The 14,233-nt window shown below is 48.3% G+C and overlaps 1 protein-coding gene across 4 annotated transcripts in view; it reads right to left on the minus strand.

Moving 5' to 3' along the window:
* The window catches only part of IGDCC4 (immunoglobulin superfamily DCC subclass member 4), a 95,203-nt gene that overhangs the window by 25,045 nt on the left and 55,925 nt on the right, over positions 1-14,233 (minus strand). For all 4 annotated transcript variants that reach the window (XM_032122866.1, XM_032122867.1, XM_032122868.1 and 1 more), the window contains 4 exons: positions 4,949-5,083; positions 2,287-2,442; positions 1,354-1,764; positions 487-651 (listed from right to left, as the gene is read on the minus strand). In XM_032122866.1, coding sequence (XP_031978757.1) covers positions 487-651; positions 1,354-1,764; positions 2,287-2,442; positions 4,949-5,083 — 867 coding nt within the window. The remainder of the gene's footprint in view (positions 1-486; positions 652-1,353; positions 1,765-2,286; positions 2,443-4,948; positions 5,084-14,233) is intronic.

The following is a 14,233-nucleotide window of genomic DNA, read 5'->3' on the forward strand; positions in this document are numbered from 1 at the left end:
CATAATGCACACGAGGTCTGCCAAAACCATCTCTGCTTGCCTCTGTCCTGCAGCCTGCCGAAAGCTGTGCATGGCCTCCCGTTGGGCAGCTGTGCTTCTGGCACTCTGCCTTTATGCTCACAACATGCTATGTGATAAATGGTAATATTGACACAAACTACTGGCTCTTACGGGATCTGACCTCAAGACTGCTTCCACCCTTAAAAATTTCAATAGATGTGTCTTCTGAGTTAAAATCCAGTCTGGCCCAGAGTCAAGCCTGGAGCAGTATCACACGGAGCTGACTGCAACTCCCGAAGGATTTTCATGGGCCCCACCATCAGCCAGGTTATTTACATAACCTTTATCACCCAAGCTGATGATGAGACCAAGGTGCAGATTTAGGTTTCTAGGAGCTGCTACTACTCTCCATAGCACATTCAGTGCTCACCATGAACCAGGCCAGGAACATTTCCCAGGCACCAGTACCCATCTAATTCAACGCACCGTCCTCCAGGGTCTGGACAACGATAGAAGAGGATGTCCGGCTGGCTCCAAGATGGGAATATGCAACCACGTAGAAGACATAGTTGGTGTTGGGTTCCAGGTCCTTGACTTGCAGCTCAGTGGTGTCGTTATTGACAGCAAACTGGTATTCCACATTATCTGTTCCTAGAGCCAAGGAAACACTGATCAGCAGGTCAGTGAACTGCCAAGACACTCCTCAAAAAGTCACTTACTTTACAAGGTCCACAGACTAAATCCACTTTAAAAATCACTATATCTTCTCCAATTTCCCCAGCACCTGCACAGCCTCATCTCTTACATGATTTCTTTGGGCAGAAACTCCAATGCCTCAGTGTTAATGTCTCCATTTTGACTCAAACTCCTTAATCCATGCTGAAGCAGCTGCAGTTACCAGCTTAATTTTCAGAGGAGCTCTGGCAACAGTTCAGCAGGAGCACTGGCTTGCTGGCTGTTTGGGAAGACAGACCCCAAGAGAGCCAAGTGCCTCACTGCATATTCTGGGTGTGGATAATTTAGCGATTCCCCCTGTACACAATGCAGCTGGTCAATACCACTGTTAGTAATCCCACTCTATGCATACAAAATCAATATGTATAAAATCAGCAGTGGCTGGTCCCATAGAATCCAGACAACTCAGCTATGTGGACACACTACTGCCAATCAACAAGTTAGAATATATTGGCTAATCCACAGGCACTGTCACCGGCGGATGCTGACTCCACAAGAAAATTCCTTTACCTGCAATGAAAAGGCAATTGCCTCACACTTGTCACTAGCTGGGAAAGAAGGTCAACCTGTGCCTTGTACCTTTGACACAGCTGTGCTGCTCAGGAAGGTGACACCTACCCACAGCCCGCTGGTAGTGCAAGGAGAAGCCAATGATCTGCTCGCTGTTGTACTCCGGTCGCTCCCAGGACACGAGAACGGTGGTGCTGGAGAGGGACACAGCCGACACCTTCTTGGGAGCACTGGGCAAACCCTCCCGCACGATCACCGAGAGTTTGGCAGTGGCACAGGCCATGCCCAGGCTGTTCTCAGCCATGCACTGGTAGTAGCCAGCATCCTCCAGGCCAATCTGGTTGATGACAAGGCTGCCGCTGCTCTGCACCTTCACACGCCCGTTGGAGAGGATGGGCTCCCCATTCTTCAGCCAGTGGATGGTGGGGGCTGGCTCTCCCTCTGCCTTGCACACAAACCTGGCCGTGCTGGCTCGGGTGCGGGAGATGGTTTCAGGAGCTTGGGAGATGCTGGGAGTAGCTGGGAGGAGAGAGGACAAATTAATGCGGGAAGGAGGAGGAAAAGATAGCAAAGCAAATCCCTTCTCCTCCCCACTCGGTGCTATGTTTTATTCAGTAGCAGCTTTGCTTACAAGATAGGATTTGCCAGGCAGACTCTAGAGGCTTAATTTAGAGTCTGTCCAAAAGGAAAAATAAATTCTGTATCAATCATGTGATGCGTTCCCTGATCCTAGGCTGTTCTCCCTGCTGGATTCCACAATACTGAAAGTTAATTGCTGATAGAGATTTCCAAGGGGGAACCCTGGAGAACAAGAATAAGGCATAAAATGGTTCAGTAAATACCAGGAACTAAACTCCAAGAGGTGACACTCCCACTGAGAGCTATCCCAACCCGGCCCTCTTGGCTCTAACCTGGCTCCCATCTTAACCAGCACAGGCCACAAAGGCCACAACCCTTGGGGATCTGCCAGATGTTGGACCATCCAATCCACAGCAACCTAGTCAGCATTTCTACCTGAGAATTTGCCTGTTCTCTACTCACCGAGGACACGGAGCTCAGCTGCGGCGGTAACAAACTGCCTGGTTTGGGGTTTGTTGGCTCGGCAGACGTACACCCCGGAGTGATGGGGCTGGCTGGAAGGAATGAGGAGATTTGTCCGGCCCAGCACAATCACATCTGTGGAAATGGACTTTCCATCTGCAGGAAGAAACATGCACCAGTGTGGGAGGGAGCCCCAGGCTGCCCTTTATGAGGCCTTGTAAACAACACCAGACTCACAGCTGGGGAGTGGAGAGAACCCCAAATACCAGCCCAGAGGAGGATTCCTGCAGGGACAATCCTCAGTGCTTGACAGCCAGCTCAAGCCATCATTGGCTCAAGGCTTAGTTTAGCCTGTAATCCAAAAAGTTCTGGTTTGGATCAGAACAGTCTCTGATGCCTAGGGTATGCCTGCAATGAGAGCCCTAGGAATAGCACATTCACGGGAAAGCTGTGCTAACACACGGTTTGGAAAAGCTGCTGGATTGGCCTGCTGACCCCAATCACAAACACACAGACCTCCACCCCTCACTCATTCATGCAATGTCAGCAAGACTGCTGAATCACTGACAACTCAGGGGTTCCTCCTCCTCCTCTGTGTCCTGGACATGAACCCAGATTTACTGAGCTTCCTGATTCACTCCTTGTTCACAGCTTAGTTGTGAAGTGTCAGAAAGACACCTGGTTCTCCCTGGGACGCTGGTGTTTATGTCAGAGACATGGGCCATGAGCTGCCTTCTCCCTATTCTCCAGGCTGAGTGCTCAGCACTGCTGAGTAGGGAAGGAGGAGAGGGCAGCTCCATATTACTGGCCAGAAGCCAAGATGTCCTTCTAACAACTTCAAGTAGCCCTGGACTCCTCAGCATCACAGACAGAGCAGAGGCTGGTGCTGGGCACTGCATATTCTCAGCATCACTCTGAGGTGAGAAACTCGGGGGTATGGCACTGGTACCTCTGAACGAGTGTGGGAGACAGAGTCAAGAGCTGGGGACGAGCTGAGGAAAGCCTTGGAAGGGAGGTCTGGCACAAATTTGCAGACGGGGAAAACCAGCCAATTTGTGCAGTACCTGTGCACCACCAGACCTTGTCCCTCTCCACCTGCAGAAGCACCACTTCAGCACTGCCTGCCTTAACCTCTCCAGCTTCAGCTGAGCCTGGATCTCACACAGGACAAAATCCCCACCTCCACTGCAAGCAGCTGCACTGTCTTAGCACTACCAGCAGGGAATGTGGCTCAGAGCAGATCCTCTGCCCCCTCCCTGCGTTTTGGGGGTCTTCAGATGGTCTCGCTGTTCAGTGGCTGCACACTCAGAGCAGACAATTTGCACACCCCGTTTGCACTGGAGCAGTTGGTTGGAAAACTGACTCCAGATGGTAGCAATTAGCTGACACCACCAAGACTGGCAAGAGCCAAACTGGCAACCTGGAGGTACATCCTTGGTGTTCCCCACACGACTGATGGTCCAGTAACCCAGCCTGCTCCTTAATGAAGGCTTGGAAAGAAACTTGTGTAACTCAGAATGACTTGCACTGTTAGTCCATCCTTTTAAATTGAGGAGTCCGTACAAGGAAGGAGATTGGGACCAAGCAAACACTTCAAAATAAAGCATGGAAAGAACTAGTTCACCAGTCCTTCCCCCCTCCACCCTTGTCTTCCTTCCTTACAAAAAACTTTCATAATGATAATTAGCTCTAATAATATCTACTTTACCATGGGCATCAGCAGCTTTCAGTAAAGCAGTAAGTGATCTAGCACGGGAATGCTGAGCATTTGTAATTGTGAAGTGCATGGAATAAACTAGAAACATTTCTGCCATAACATTTAATCCTTGCTCATTTGATTTCCAAAGTGTTATCCTCCAAGGTTTTTTTGCTCCTTTTTTGTGGGGACGAGGAAGTATTTTTATATGCTAAAATCACCACCTGTGGACAAATCTGGGCTGAAAACCATCCACAATAAATGGTTACAGGGGAGAGAAGTCTTAAATTGTGACCCGGATTTATGAAAATGGCTGAGAGCCTTTTCTGGGGGAGAATCAACCTCTGAACCGAGAATGTCTTCAGTCAGTGCCTCTGAAACACACCTGATGGATGTGACTCTCAGTGAAGTGACAGTGGCATCCAACTTGTGACTTAGGCTATCAGCCCTGGGTAACATCTGACAGCCTGGCTCATTCATACACCTCTGACAAGACCTAAGCAGCTCCTTGATCCTTCCATTGAACAAAAACCTCTCAGTAACAGGATTAACAGATCTTATCAAGTTTTATAATCCTGCAAGATAATACAAGCTACTTCTCCAGTGCAATGGCAGATTCCACAGAATCCCCAGTAACCTTAGAGTGCGGGGAGGAGTGGCACCTGACCCCATCTCATTACCTTTACTGCTCCAGTTCACACAAGAAAGACTAATTTAGATCAAAAGGCATCCAGGCACAGGTCAAACAACTATAAATTGAAATGCGTGCTTTGTAACCTTCAAGATTTAATTCATAATTCCACTTTAGCAAGGACATCCCACACTGCGACACCACCTGTGTCATTAGGTATTGATGTTACAAGCACCCTTCCTGCCCAGATTTCTCCACTTCTAATAGATTTTTAGAATGTAGTATCCACAGGTTCCTATGGACAACGAAAATTTAGTCCTGCCCCTCATACTCACCTTGTCGTATCCAGGAGACAAACGGGGTGGGATCAGCAGCTGCCATACACTCCATCACCACGCTCTCCCCGGCCACCACCGTGGTGTTCTCTGGAGCGGCGACAATGGTGACATCTCCTCCTGCTGGCTGGGAACCTAATGTCAAAAATGAAAAGAGAAGTCTGTCCTTCCAAGTTCCTGGAAAAAAAGAGCATGTAGAGCCCTGGCTCCCCAGCTGCGCTTCCCTGGGCAGTCTCATGTGTGGAAATGGTTTATGCCTGGTTGGGGGAGAAAAACAGGTCTTGCTTTTACACAACTACAGTATTTTTACTAAGGAAATGAACAATTTGCCCTGCAGATTTACTCTAATCATGCTGGCCCTAGTAAAAATTAATGTCAGGATTTTCACATGGAAAATAAACAGAGTTTCAACCCAGCACCTTCATGAACTGTTGCTACATGGATGTTCATTCATTAGATGAAACAAGACACTGCTGTCCTCAGAGGAACACCAAAACTCACCCTTCGCCAAGGCATTGGAGCAGCTCAGAAAAAATCCAGTCACTTGGCTAAAGAAATTCTAACAGCCAGATGCTGGACTGTAAACTGCAACACAGAGAGGTCATGGCTGTGTCCTGACCTTCACCTGAAGGCACAAAGACTGATCAGTCATAGCACATCTGGAGGAGACAATGGTGTGTAGCTTGTACGTGCACAGACCAAGAGCCAACACTTAAATCAAGCAAGGTTTACAGGAAGGTCTCCAGGCTGCATTGCACAATGCCTTGAGAATGGGATGGGGATATTCTGCTTGAAATGATCCTTCTGCCTGTGTCTGCCCACTGCTGAGCAGAGGTTAAGGGAAGGTTAAGGAAATGCCTTTGCAGCAGCCAAATTTCTGTTGTCAGATGAAAACAAGTGGAGCACTTGAGCAGACCAAACTGTTCATGACCCTCACCAGTTCCTCCAGCTCTCTCAAATACCTCTAACTCTGGGGGACACTTTTGTTGTTGTCCTCATGAAGGGAGAAGTAACTGTAGAGGAGTCACGTAGTACCAGTAACACTTAGGCCTGCAATGAAAGTTATTGGCAGCAGGTCTCAAACAAATAAAAGCAGGACCTTTCTGAACTCAGTGTATCAAGATGCTGCAGAGTTCAAAACCCAAGAGATTCAGACAAGCTCATAAAGGACACATTTACCAGGACTATTAAATATGATATCATTACTGTTGCCAGCCCAAAATGTTCCTGACTGGGATACTCTGACTGGGACCCTGACTGTCAGATGCTCAGGGAGATGTCCAAGGAAAGCACCATGTCCTCCCTGCCCGGTTTTTTAACATGCTGTCCTCTAGCACCTGCTCTGGTCAGTTCTGGAGACCCTCAAGGGCCATTCATGTGGCATCCAAACAACTCACTCATATCTGAATTCCTTGGGGATATAAACCAGAGGAGCTTCAGCCTCACAGGCAGAGCTGCCTGCATGGCAGCAGGCCACATAGGGCTGCACTGAATGTGCTGTGCTCAGCCCAGCCCCAGGCTCAGTGCCAGTCAATCTAAGCAGGGCAGTCTTGCCAAAGAGTTGGTTCCACACTGAAATGTTCTTGCAGTCCATACGTGCGTGAAAGGGATTTCCATCTCTAGTATTACATGAGCACAGTCAAAAGGAGGCACCAAGGGAAACCGGGAGCGAGCAGGAGCCAGTGCTTGTCCAGCAGATGGAAGCAGAGACCGAGGAGCACCCACAGTGCTTGACCTGGGGCAATGGCTGGACCATGCTGACCTCCAACCCCAGCCCTGGGCAAATACCAGCAAGAGGAGCTGCCCTGGGGCAGGGAAGAGCCAGGCCAGCTGTCCTTCTTCCAGTGGAACGAGTACCCTACACAGAGGGGCTGGTGTGGACAGGCAAACCCAGTCTCCTGGGCTGGCCAGGGCTTTGCTCTGTCACATCCCCTGCTGCTCCCATCATCCACAGACACCTTCAGCCTCACAGACAGCACGCCTGGCTGCAGGAGGACAACTTGGGGGACAGCAAATGGACTGGAAGAAAACACAGCAGATATGGATTCCGAGAATTCACTGACAAACAGATCAAAATCCTGGTCACTCTGAACTACTGAGACAGAAAATGGGCGTAATGCAAAAACTGGCACGAGAGCTTCCAGGCACATAAGCTCAAGGATCAGAGAAACTCAAGGCTCTCTGGGACAGCAACTATCTTTTAACTCCAGCTCCAGTTCAACAAAGCACTAAAATCCACAAGTAATCATTAGTCCTGCACAAGAACTGAGCACAGGGACTCCAGTGAGGCCCAGCTGCATGGGTGAGGCTGCTCTGCACATTGTTAGTGCGAGACCTCTACCCCATATGGCACAGAGGGATGAGGCAACGTCAGAGAAAGAACAAGGAGCCTTCCAGCCAGGATCTGGAAGGAAACACATGAAAAAGCATCAGAAACAAAGGAAAAGGGTTTTACAGCAGACGTTGCAGGGAAGGCCACAGTGCTGGAAAGACTCTGGAGAACCCAGTAAGTTGTGATGAGCAAGCTGGGAAAAGTGGTACAAAGGAGCCAGGTGAGGAGCTGCTCTGTGCTGAGCAAGGCTGGATGAGGTCACACATCTCCACACAGCCCAGGCTCAGGTCCAGCTCACCCTGCACAGGGCTCAGCAAGCCAAATCTGCCCACTGGTCATCGCCTGCGGGGCCACGGCAGCTTCTGATGAAAACGAGCAGGGCAGCAGCTGACACCCCACATTCTGGGAGCAGGAATATCCATGGTAAGACTTCCAGCCTATCATGGGAGTGAGATTCTTTACCCAACACCACCAGCTGCCACATACCTGCTGGGCAGGACATGGCTGAGACATGCCTGCGTGCAAAAAGCTGTCCTTTTCTGCACTGCTGGGGGAAAAAATAAATCTAGAGTAAAAAAATAACACCAGCCAGATGGTAATATATTCCCTGCCAGATTTCCAAGCAGATTTCTCTACCAAGCTTAAGGCAGAGAAAGAGAGAAAGCTCCTCAAACCTGACTTAAACACTCATCTGTTCCATCAGGTGCATGGCCCCAGGTGCTGACTGGCAAAGGCACTTCACAGGTTATAGAAGATTCACCTGAAGGCACTTGTCCCATGTCACTTGGTCCCTGACAGCTGCCTGGTAGTCCTGTCAGTCACTAGGAGAAGGGTTTTACCGTAGTTCCAGCCTTGAAAAACTTTTGGGAAAACATAATAGTCCAGCCCCCACAACTGATTATTACTGAAAATTATATTACAAACATAAACAGCTCTGCTTGCTTTCCCAGTGCATTCCTGGGTGTGTGCATGGATGAATGCCCCTTACACTTCTTGCGCACACAAACACATTTCTCTCCAGCTTTGTATTCCATTGTGGGTCTCTCAGACCAAGTCCACAAGTCAAGTTTCTCTTCAAACTGAGCCCACTTGGAGCACATTTTTCCCTTGTCACCTCTCTAGGCTGGTTGGACACAATGGATCGCAAGTTCACTCCTACAAACTGTGTTCCATTGAGGAGTTCCCAAGAACAGTACTCAGCTAACCAGGAAAACTTCCACACAGGGGATTCCAGCACACATCAAAGAGTAAAACCAATGTGAGGGTTTTTGTCTCCACTGCCAGTAAGACAATTTCAGGTGAAAATTGTCAGGGAATATTGTCAGAACCAAAGGAAAAAAAGAGCTGAAGTTTCCAAGACGTCTTTCACTGCCTGAACAAAACAGGTCACTGAATGCATCTGCACTGTGCTGGCCGCTCTGAGGCATTAAAAGCTTTCATAGAGCTGTTATTTAAAACTTGGGCTTTGAGATTTCTCCCCCTCTGCCAGCTTTGTTTTGTCTCTCCAAGCAGCAGAGCTGCTCCAGGCAAAAGCTTTGCACAGCCCAAGGCACAACCCATGGATTCACATCAAAACTTGCCATCATTGAGGCCTTTGTGGACTTTCTGCCCTTCTGAACCAGATGGATCAATTTTACCCTCTTTTACTGGAGAAAACACCTATGGGGTGCCAGGAATGGCTCTGGGATCACTGGGAGTACTGAGGGACAACTGAAGGAAATTCTTGGGGCATTGAAGGAGTTTGAGAAGGCAGCTCCTTTCCTGCACAGTTCATTAACCCCTGCATTGGGAGACAACAAAAGTGCTACCACAGACCAAGAGACCAGACTTACCAATCAGCTGCAGAAATATTTCGATATATTGCCTGCAGTTTACTGTTTCCAAATTACTCACTACAGAGGACTTCTCAGTTTATGTGTTTTTCTACTTTCCTATCATGAGACAGGAAAGATTAGCCAAACTTGGGTGCTCCACTTGGTGGTACCACTGCTCTCACAGGCATCCCTCAGTGCCTGGAGCTGGGTTCAGGCAAGGCACAGAGGATATACAACAAAGCAGTTATGATCATGTGTGCTGCAAACCCAAAAGGAGATGGAGAGGGGAGAACAGGAAACCTGTGAGTGAGTGGCCAGATGCACCTCAGTCCACTCCCAAGGCTGCCTGATCTCCTCAAATCCAATTGAGTCATTTCACAGCGAAGGTGAACTCTGAGCAGGGATGTCAAGGGAGGCACCAAGGGGAGCTGCTTGGGACAAAGCTCAAAATGTTTATTTCAGCTTATGGCTTGAGTTATAACATCCATCCGTGATTTCCAGCTCCAAGAGTTCATAACTTGGCTCTGTCTCTAATGCGTCCATAATTCAAGAGCGATCCTCTCCCGTCCCCCTGCTCTTGTTAGTGTAGAGTATCAGCAAAGAATTCAGGCAGTGCAACAGGAGGAAAACACTTTTTGTTCAGCCAATTTGTGATGGTCGCTTGCAGTGACAAGAGGATGATTTCTTGGATGGGAACTAACACCTCTCTCCTGATTCCATGAACACCCTGCCTCAGCAAAAGTGCTGGAAGGTTAAGCATGACTTGCATGGCGACACGTTCAGCTCTCAGCAGGTCATGATTTGGAGATCTCCAACAATCAAGCAACAATCTTCTGTTCTGCAAACTTTCTCACCCTCTCTGGAGGAGGAGCATGAAACCTTATTCATCCCTGCTAGCCTCCTCTGGGAATAGATCCTAGCACTGAGCAGCTGTTCATTAGAGAAAGTCAATGCTGTCACTGCTGTTATTCTGCAGACAATAAAGGAGCAAATTACCCATTGCAAAGCACACACCTTCAAAAATGTGGGCGCTGTGTTTGCACAGCATGTCCTACTCCCACTCCCCAGCTCTCTCCCCTTTCTTGAATAACTCACAGACCTCCTGGACTACTAGGGAAAAAGCTGACAGCAACTGTGGAAGAGAAAAACATCCTCCAGACCTGCCTTTCTCCTCCCTTTACACTGCCCTGGAAATTTATCTGTAATTTATTTCTACTTCAGGACAGGATAACCAGCATGTAAAATCTCTAGGCAGGACTCTTGCCTGGTTGTATCCAAACACTAGGGAATATTTGCTTTGGGGGCAATATAAACAATGTCAGATCTCATACCTGAGCATGTTTAGCAATAGGCATTTCTTCTTTTCTAACTATTCTCATCTGAAAATGGCAAGGCACAGCTTTGCAAAGAGGAAAGCAAAAACGACTAGCATGAGGCACTTTTCATAGGTGACTAGAGAAGGTGAGTGGTGCCCTTTTAACACCATAAATCAGGCCTTCCCAAGTATCCTAAGTCAAAAATTGCCTCCTCTTATCCCCAAATGCAAGCACATATCCTTTCTGAAAATTACCATTGACTTTTTGGGGTTTTTCTCCCACCTGTGCTATATTGGTGCCTGCAGCAGTTTGGATCCAAGTTCTGTTTTCCGGTCACTGAAGGATGGGATGACTTTTGGTTACGAGATCATGGACCCAACTCTCCAAACTTTAGTTCTCTCAGAACTCCTCCTCTGCAGCCTTTGGTTCCCAAGCCTTGCAGGATCTTTCAGGTGTGTGCCTCAGCAGAAACCCCAGCACAAGCAATGCTTTGGTACTGGGACTGCAGAGGTTGTCCCAGTACACTGTGTCAGCACCAGAAATGTTCACAGAAATGTTCCTTTCCTTTCCTTTCACTTCCCAGGTAGCTGTGGAGTGTCTGTGTCAGCACATGAGTCATCCAGGAAGGGAGGCAGAAAAGGAACTCAGCTTCCATTGCTCAGTGTAGTGGCATAACAAGTTATTTCTGCCCAATAATACAGATGAGCTCAATAAATCAGTTTTGTATTGTCTTTTTACCTCATGTCTTCCAAAGGTTTTGTAAGCAATTATGCATTTGTCAATGCAAACATTGAACTGAAAAGCTGAACAGGGAAGAATTTATCTCCATGTTTTGGAATGGGCAGTTTCTCTTCCTCACTAAGTTGGTGCTACAGCAGAGCAGTGACACATCCCGTCATCTTTAAAGCAGCACACAAAGGAACATGTGATTAAAACATAGTTCAATCACTTTCTTAGTGTTATTAAAAGACCTCCACATACAGCACTTGTATCTCAAAACTACAATCCTAAAATCTCCAACAAAGAAGTCAGCAAACAGATCCTAAAATATATGTCCAACCTACACTTCATAAAACCTGCTCCTCTCCTGTTTGCATATACATGAAAAACAGAGAATTTAACAATCTGAATACATTTCTCTGATTAAAAAAAGATGGAGAGAGATTAATTAGTTTGGATGAGGAGTGTCCATTTACAACCTGGACACACTCCTCAGACTGCCACCTGCCACAGCTTCTGGGGTCTCTCCACAGAGTGTGGCAGGAGAAGCTGCACTAGGAACAGCTTCCCATTCGGCTTGAGAAACAGCCTGTCCAATGTCTTCCCCAGTTCCACATCCTGTGTCTGGAAGCCCTGGGAGCACATGGATCCCAGTCCAGACAGGCAAAGGGGCCATCAGGCAGTACTCTTTCATTCCTCTCAACTTCTTTATACAGCTGACAGATTTCAGCTCAGAAATTAAATCCTTTAATGTACTACTAGCTCAGCCACAAGCTGACACCCTGAACTCTCTGTAACCAGAAGCCCAGGAAGAGTGGCAGGTTTCCAGGAACTGCCTTGGATTTTTAGGGGGGCTCTTGCCCCACTCCCCAAACCCTTGATCCTTCAGGCTATGGAGTTTTGTATGTCCAGGGTATGTTTAATTCTGCTGCAAAGCAGTCGGAGTGTGCTTTACCCACCACTCCAGCTCTTGTAAAGCTGTCAACATTGGCTCTCTGTTTGCGTACATGCATTTGGAACTGCTCCTCATCACGCCAAAAGGGACGGGAGCCAGCCAGACTGCACGACGAATTCCTGCTCGCTTCCCCAGAGCGCTTGGAAGCGCCTCCATTTGCACCACTCCAAGCCAGAGCCAGACAAAATAAACAGGAGGAGCTGTCCCGGCAGCCGCAGCCAGGCGGCCCCACTGCAGAGAGCTCTGAGAACTGGGGCTCTTCTGGCTTCTGCCACAGGCCAGTAGGTTGGACACCTCAGGCCTTCAGGCATCTGAATCCTCAGAAGCCTGAAGATACATCACAGAGAACTTGTGGGACGAAGAAGCAGCAGCCCATGGAGCTGGAATGTAGCACAGGCAATAGGAAACCCCAGCTCAGGGCACAGTGGATGCTGAGACCTGACAGAAGGACTGTGTTGGAGCAGCATTGATAGTGTCACCATTTTAGATAGTAAGTACTGATTAATAGGCCTTTCTTGGCACATTTTCACAGATTTTTGCGCAAACTCCTTATAAGAAAGTCACTCAGTGTACAGAGGGAGTTGAGCCTCTAGATCAGGTGAGAGGCCAACAAGGAGAAATGAAGAAAGGAGCAGAGGTACCTCAGTGTAGCAGAGAACAGCAGAGCAGCCTCCCTACCCTAACACCCAGACAGCTTTATGTTACTCAAGCTGAGCCCTTAAAGCACTGTAAGCCCCAGCCATTCCCCAGCAGCTGCCAAAAACATGGACTAGAAAAACAAGGGCTGCAAGAGGCTGCTTTGCAAAGTCACCACTGCAACAGGAACCTCCACAGTACACCAGGAACATCCCATGGCTGACATCCAGTCAGGATAATATCCCAGCTGCCCAGCAGGACCAGTCTCCCCTGGTCTCTGTCACTAAGTCACTGTGCTGCTCTGGGCACATCTCCCAGCATCTCTGGGACTCCATCTGCTCAGGGTTCACAACACAGCCATTCACAGAAGTAAAGGTGCAAAAGTAATAGCCAGAGAGCATCAGAAGACCCTTGACAAAAGCCACAGTATCCATGATTTAAATACAGACATCCATCCCCCCCCCCCCCCAAATCAGTAAACACGAAATGGTCCTGGGGACATAAGCTTGCCAGCCTTTGGGATTCAGTGGGAACATCCTCACACCTTTCTAACCATCATTACACCAGCTCTCTTTGTCATTATCCTAGGGCAGCACATCACCTTCCAGGATGATACATGAGGAAGCTCCAAGAAAAAAAAACAACTGTAAGTTTTTTTTTTTTTACCTCTCGCAGAGAAATGACACAGAGACACGGTCAACAGAAGCCTGCTCTGGCTCACAAGTCACCCTGAAACTCCTCCTTACTCACCCTGCCTCAGTGACTGGAGCCATTTCACTCCAGTCACTTCCTCCTTGTGTTCGGAGGCTGATGTTTCCCAGGGGCTGACACCTATTTCATCAGATCTATTTGCAATTCAGATTTATTTGCAACATCAGATTCATTTACAATTCAGGCACATCCAGAGACAGCAGAGAGGGATGAGGCTGGAGGCCCTGGACCGTGCCGGAGGACACAACCTGCTTCCTTCTGTGGCCACGGCTCCTGCTGTGCCCCACTCCCTTTTCCAGAGCAGCATCCACTGTCCTGAGAAGCTTTGAAAAGAGGAACGTTCTGGGAAGGGATTTTGCAGTGGGGTCCCTCTGATGCCAGGTACACAGAATGCTTCCCAAAAACGATGCTGTGAACACACAACACGCTGGGAGCCCACAGTAACACAGTCTGGCAGCAAACCGAGACTGCCAACTTGGAAGGGAGAACTAAAAGCAGATGGATGCATCTGCATTCACTCAGGACAATGCAAATCTGTTTTTCTAGGAAAAGTCTGAAAGAAAAGCTGGCTTTCCATGGGGAAAGATCATCACTGATATCCACAGATTCTGTCAAAGCCCTTAGGCTGGACACTTGCTGGGTGCCACAGAGAACCCTTATCTGTCTAAGGCTACACATTAAGACAGTGTTTGGTAACACCACCTGCCCCTTCTTATCCCATCCTTCCTCTCTCTTCCTGCTCCTCATTCTTGTCTACAATCCACGTGGCATTGCCCCTTGGCTGCACCAGAAACAGAGTTG

The sequence above is a fragment of the Corvus moneduloides genome, chromosome 13, assembly GCF_009650955.1.
Source record: "Corvus moneduloides isolate bCorMon1 chromosome 13, bCorMon1.pri, whole genome shotgun sequence".
Lineage (NCBI taxonomy): Eukaryota > Metazoa > Chordata > Aves > Passeriformes > Corvidae > Corvus > Corvus moneduloides.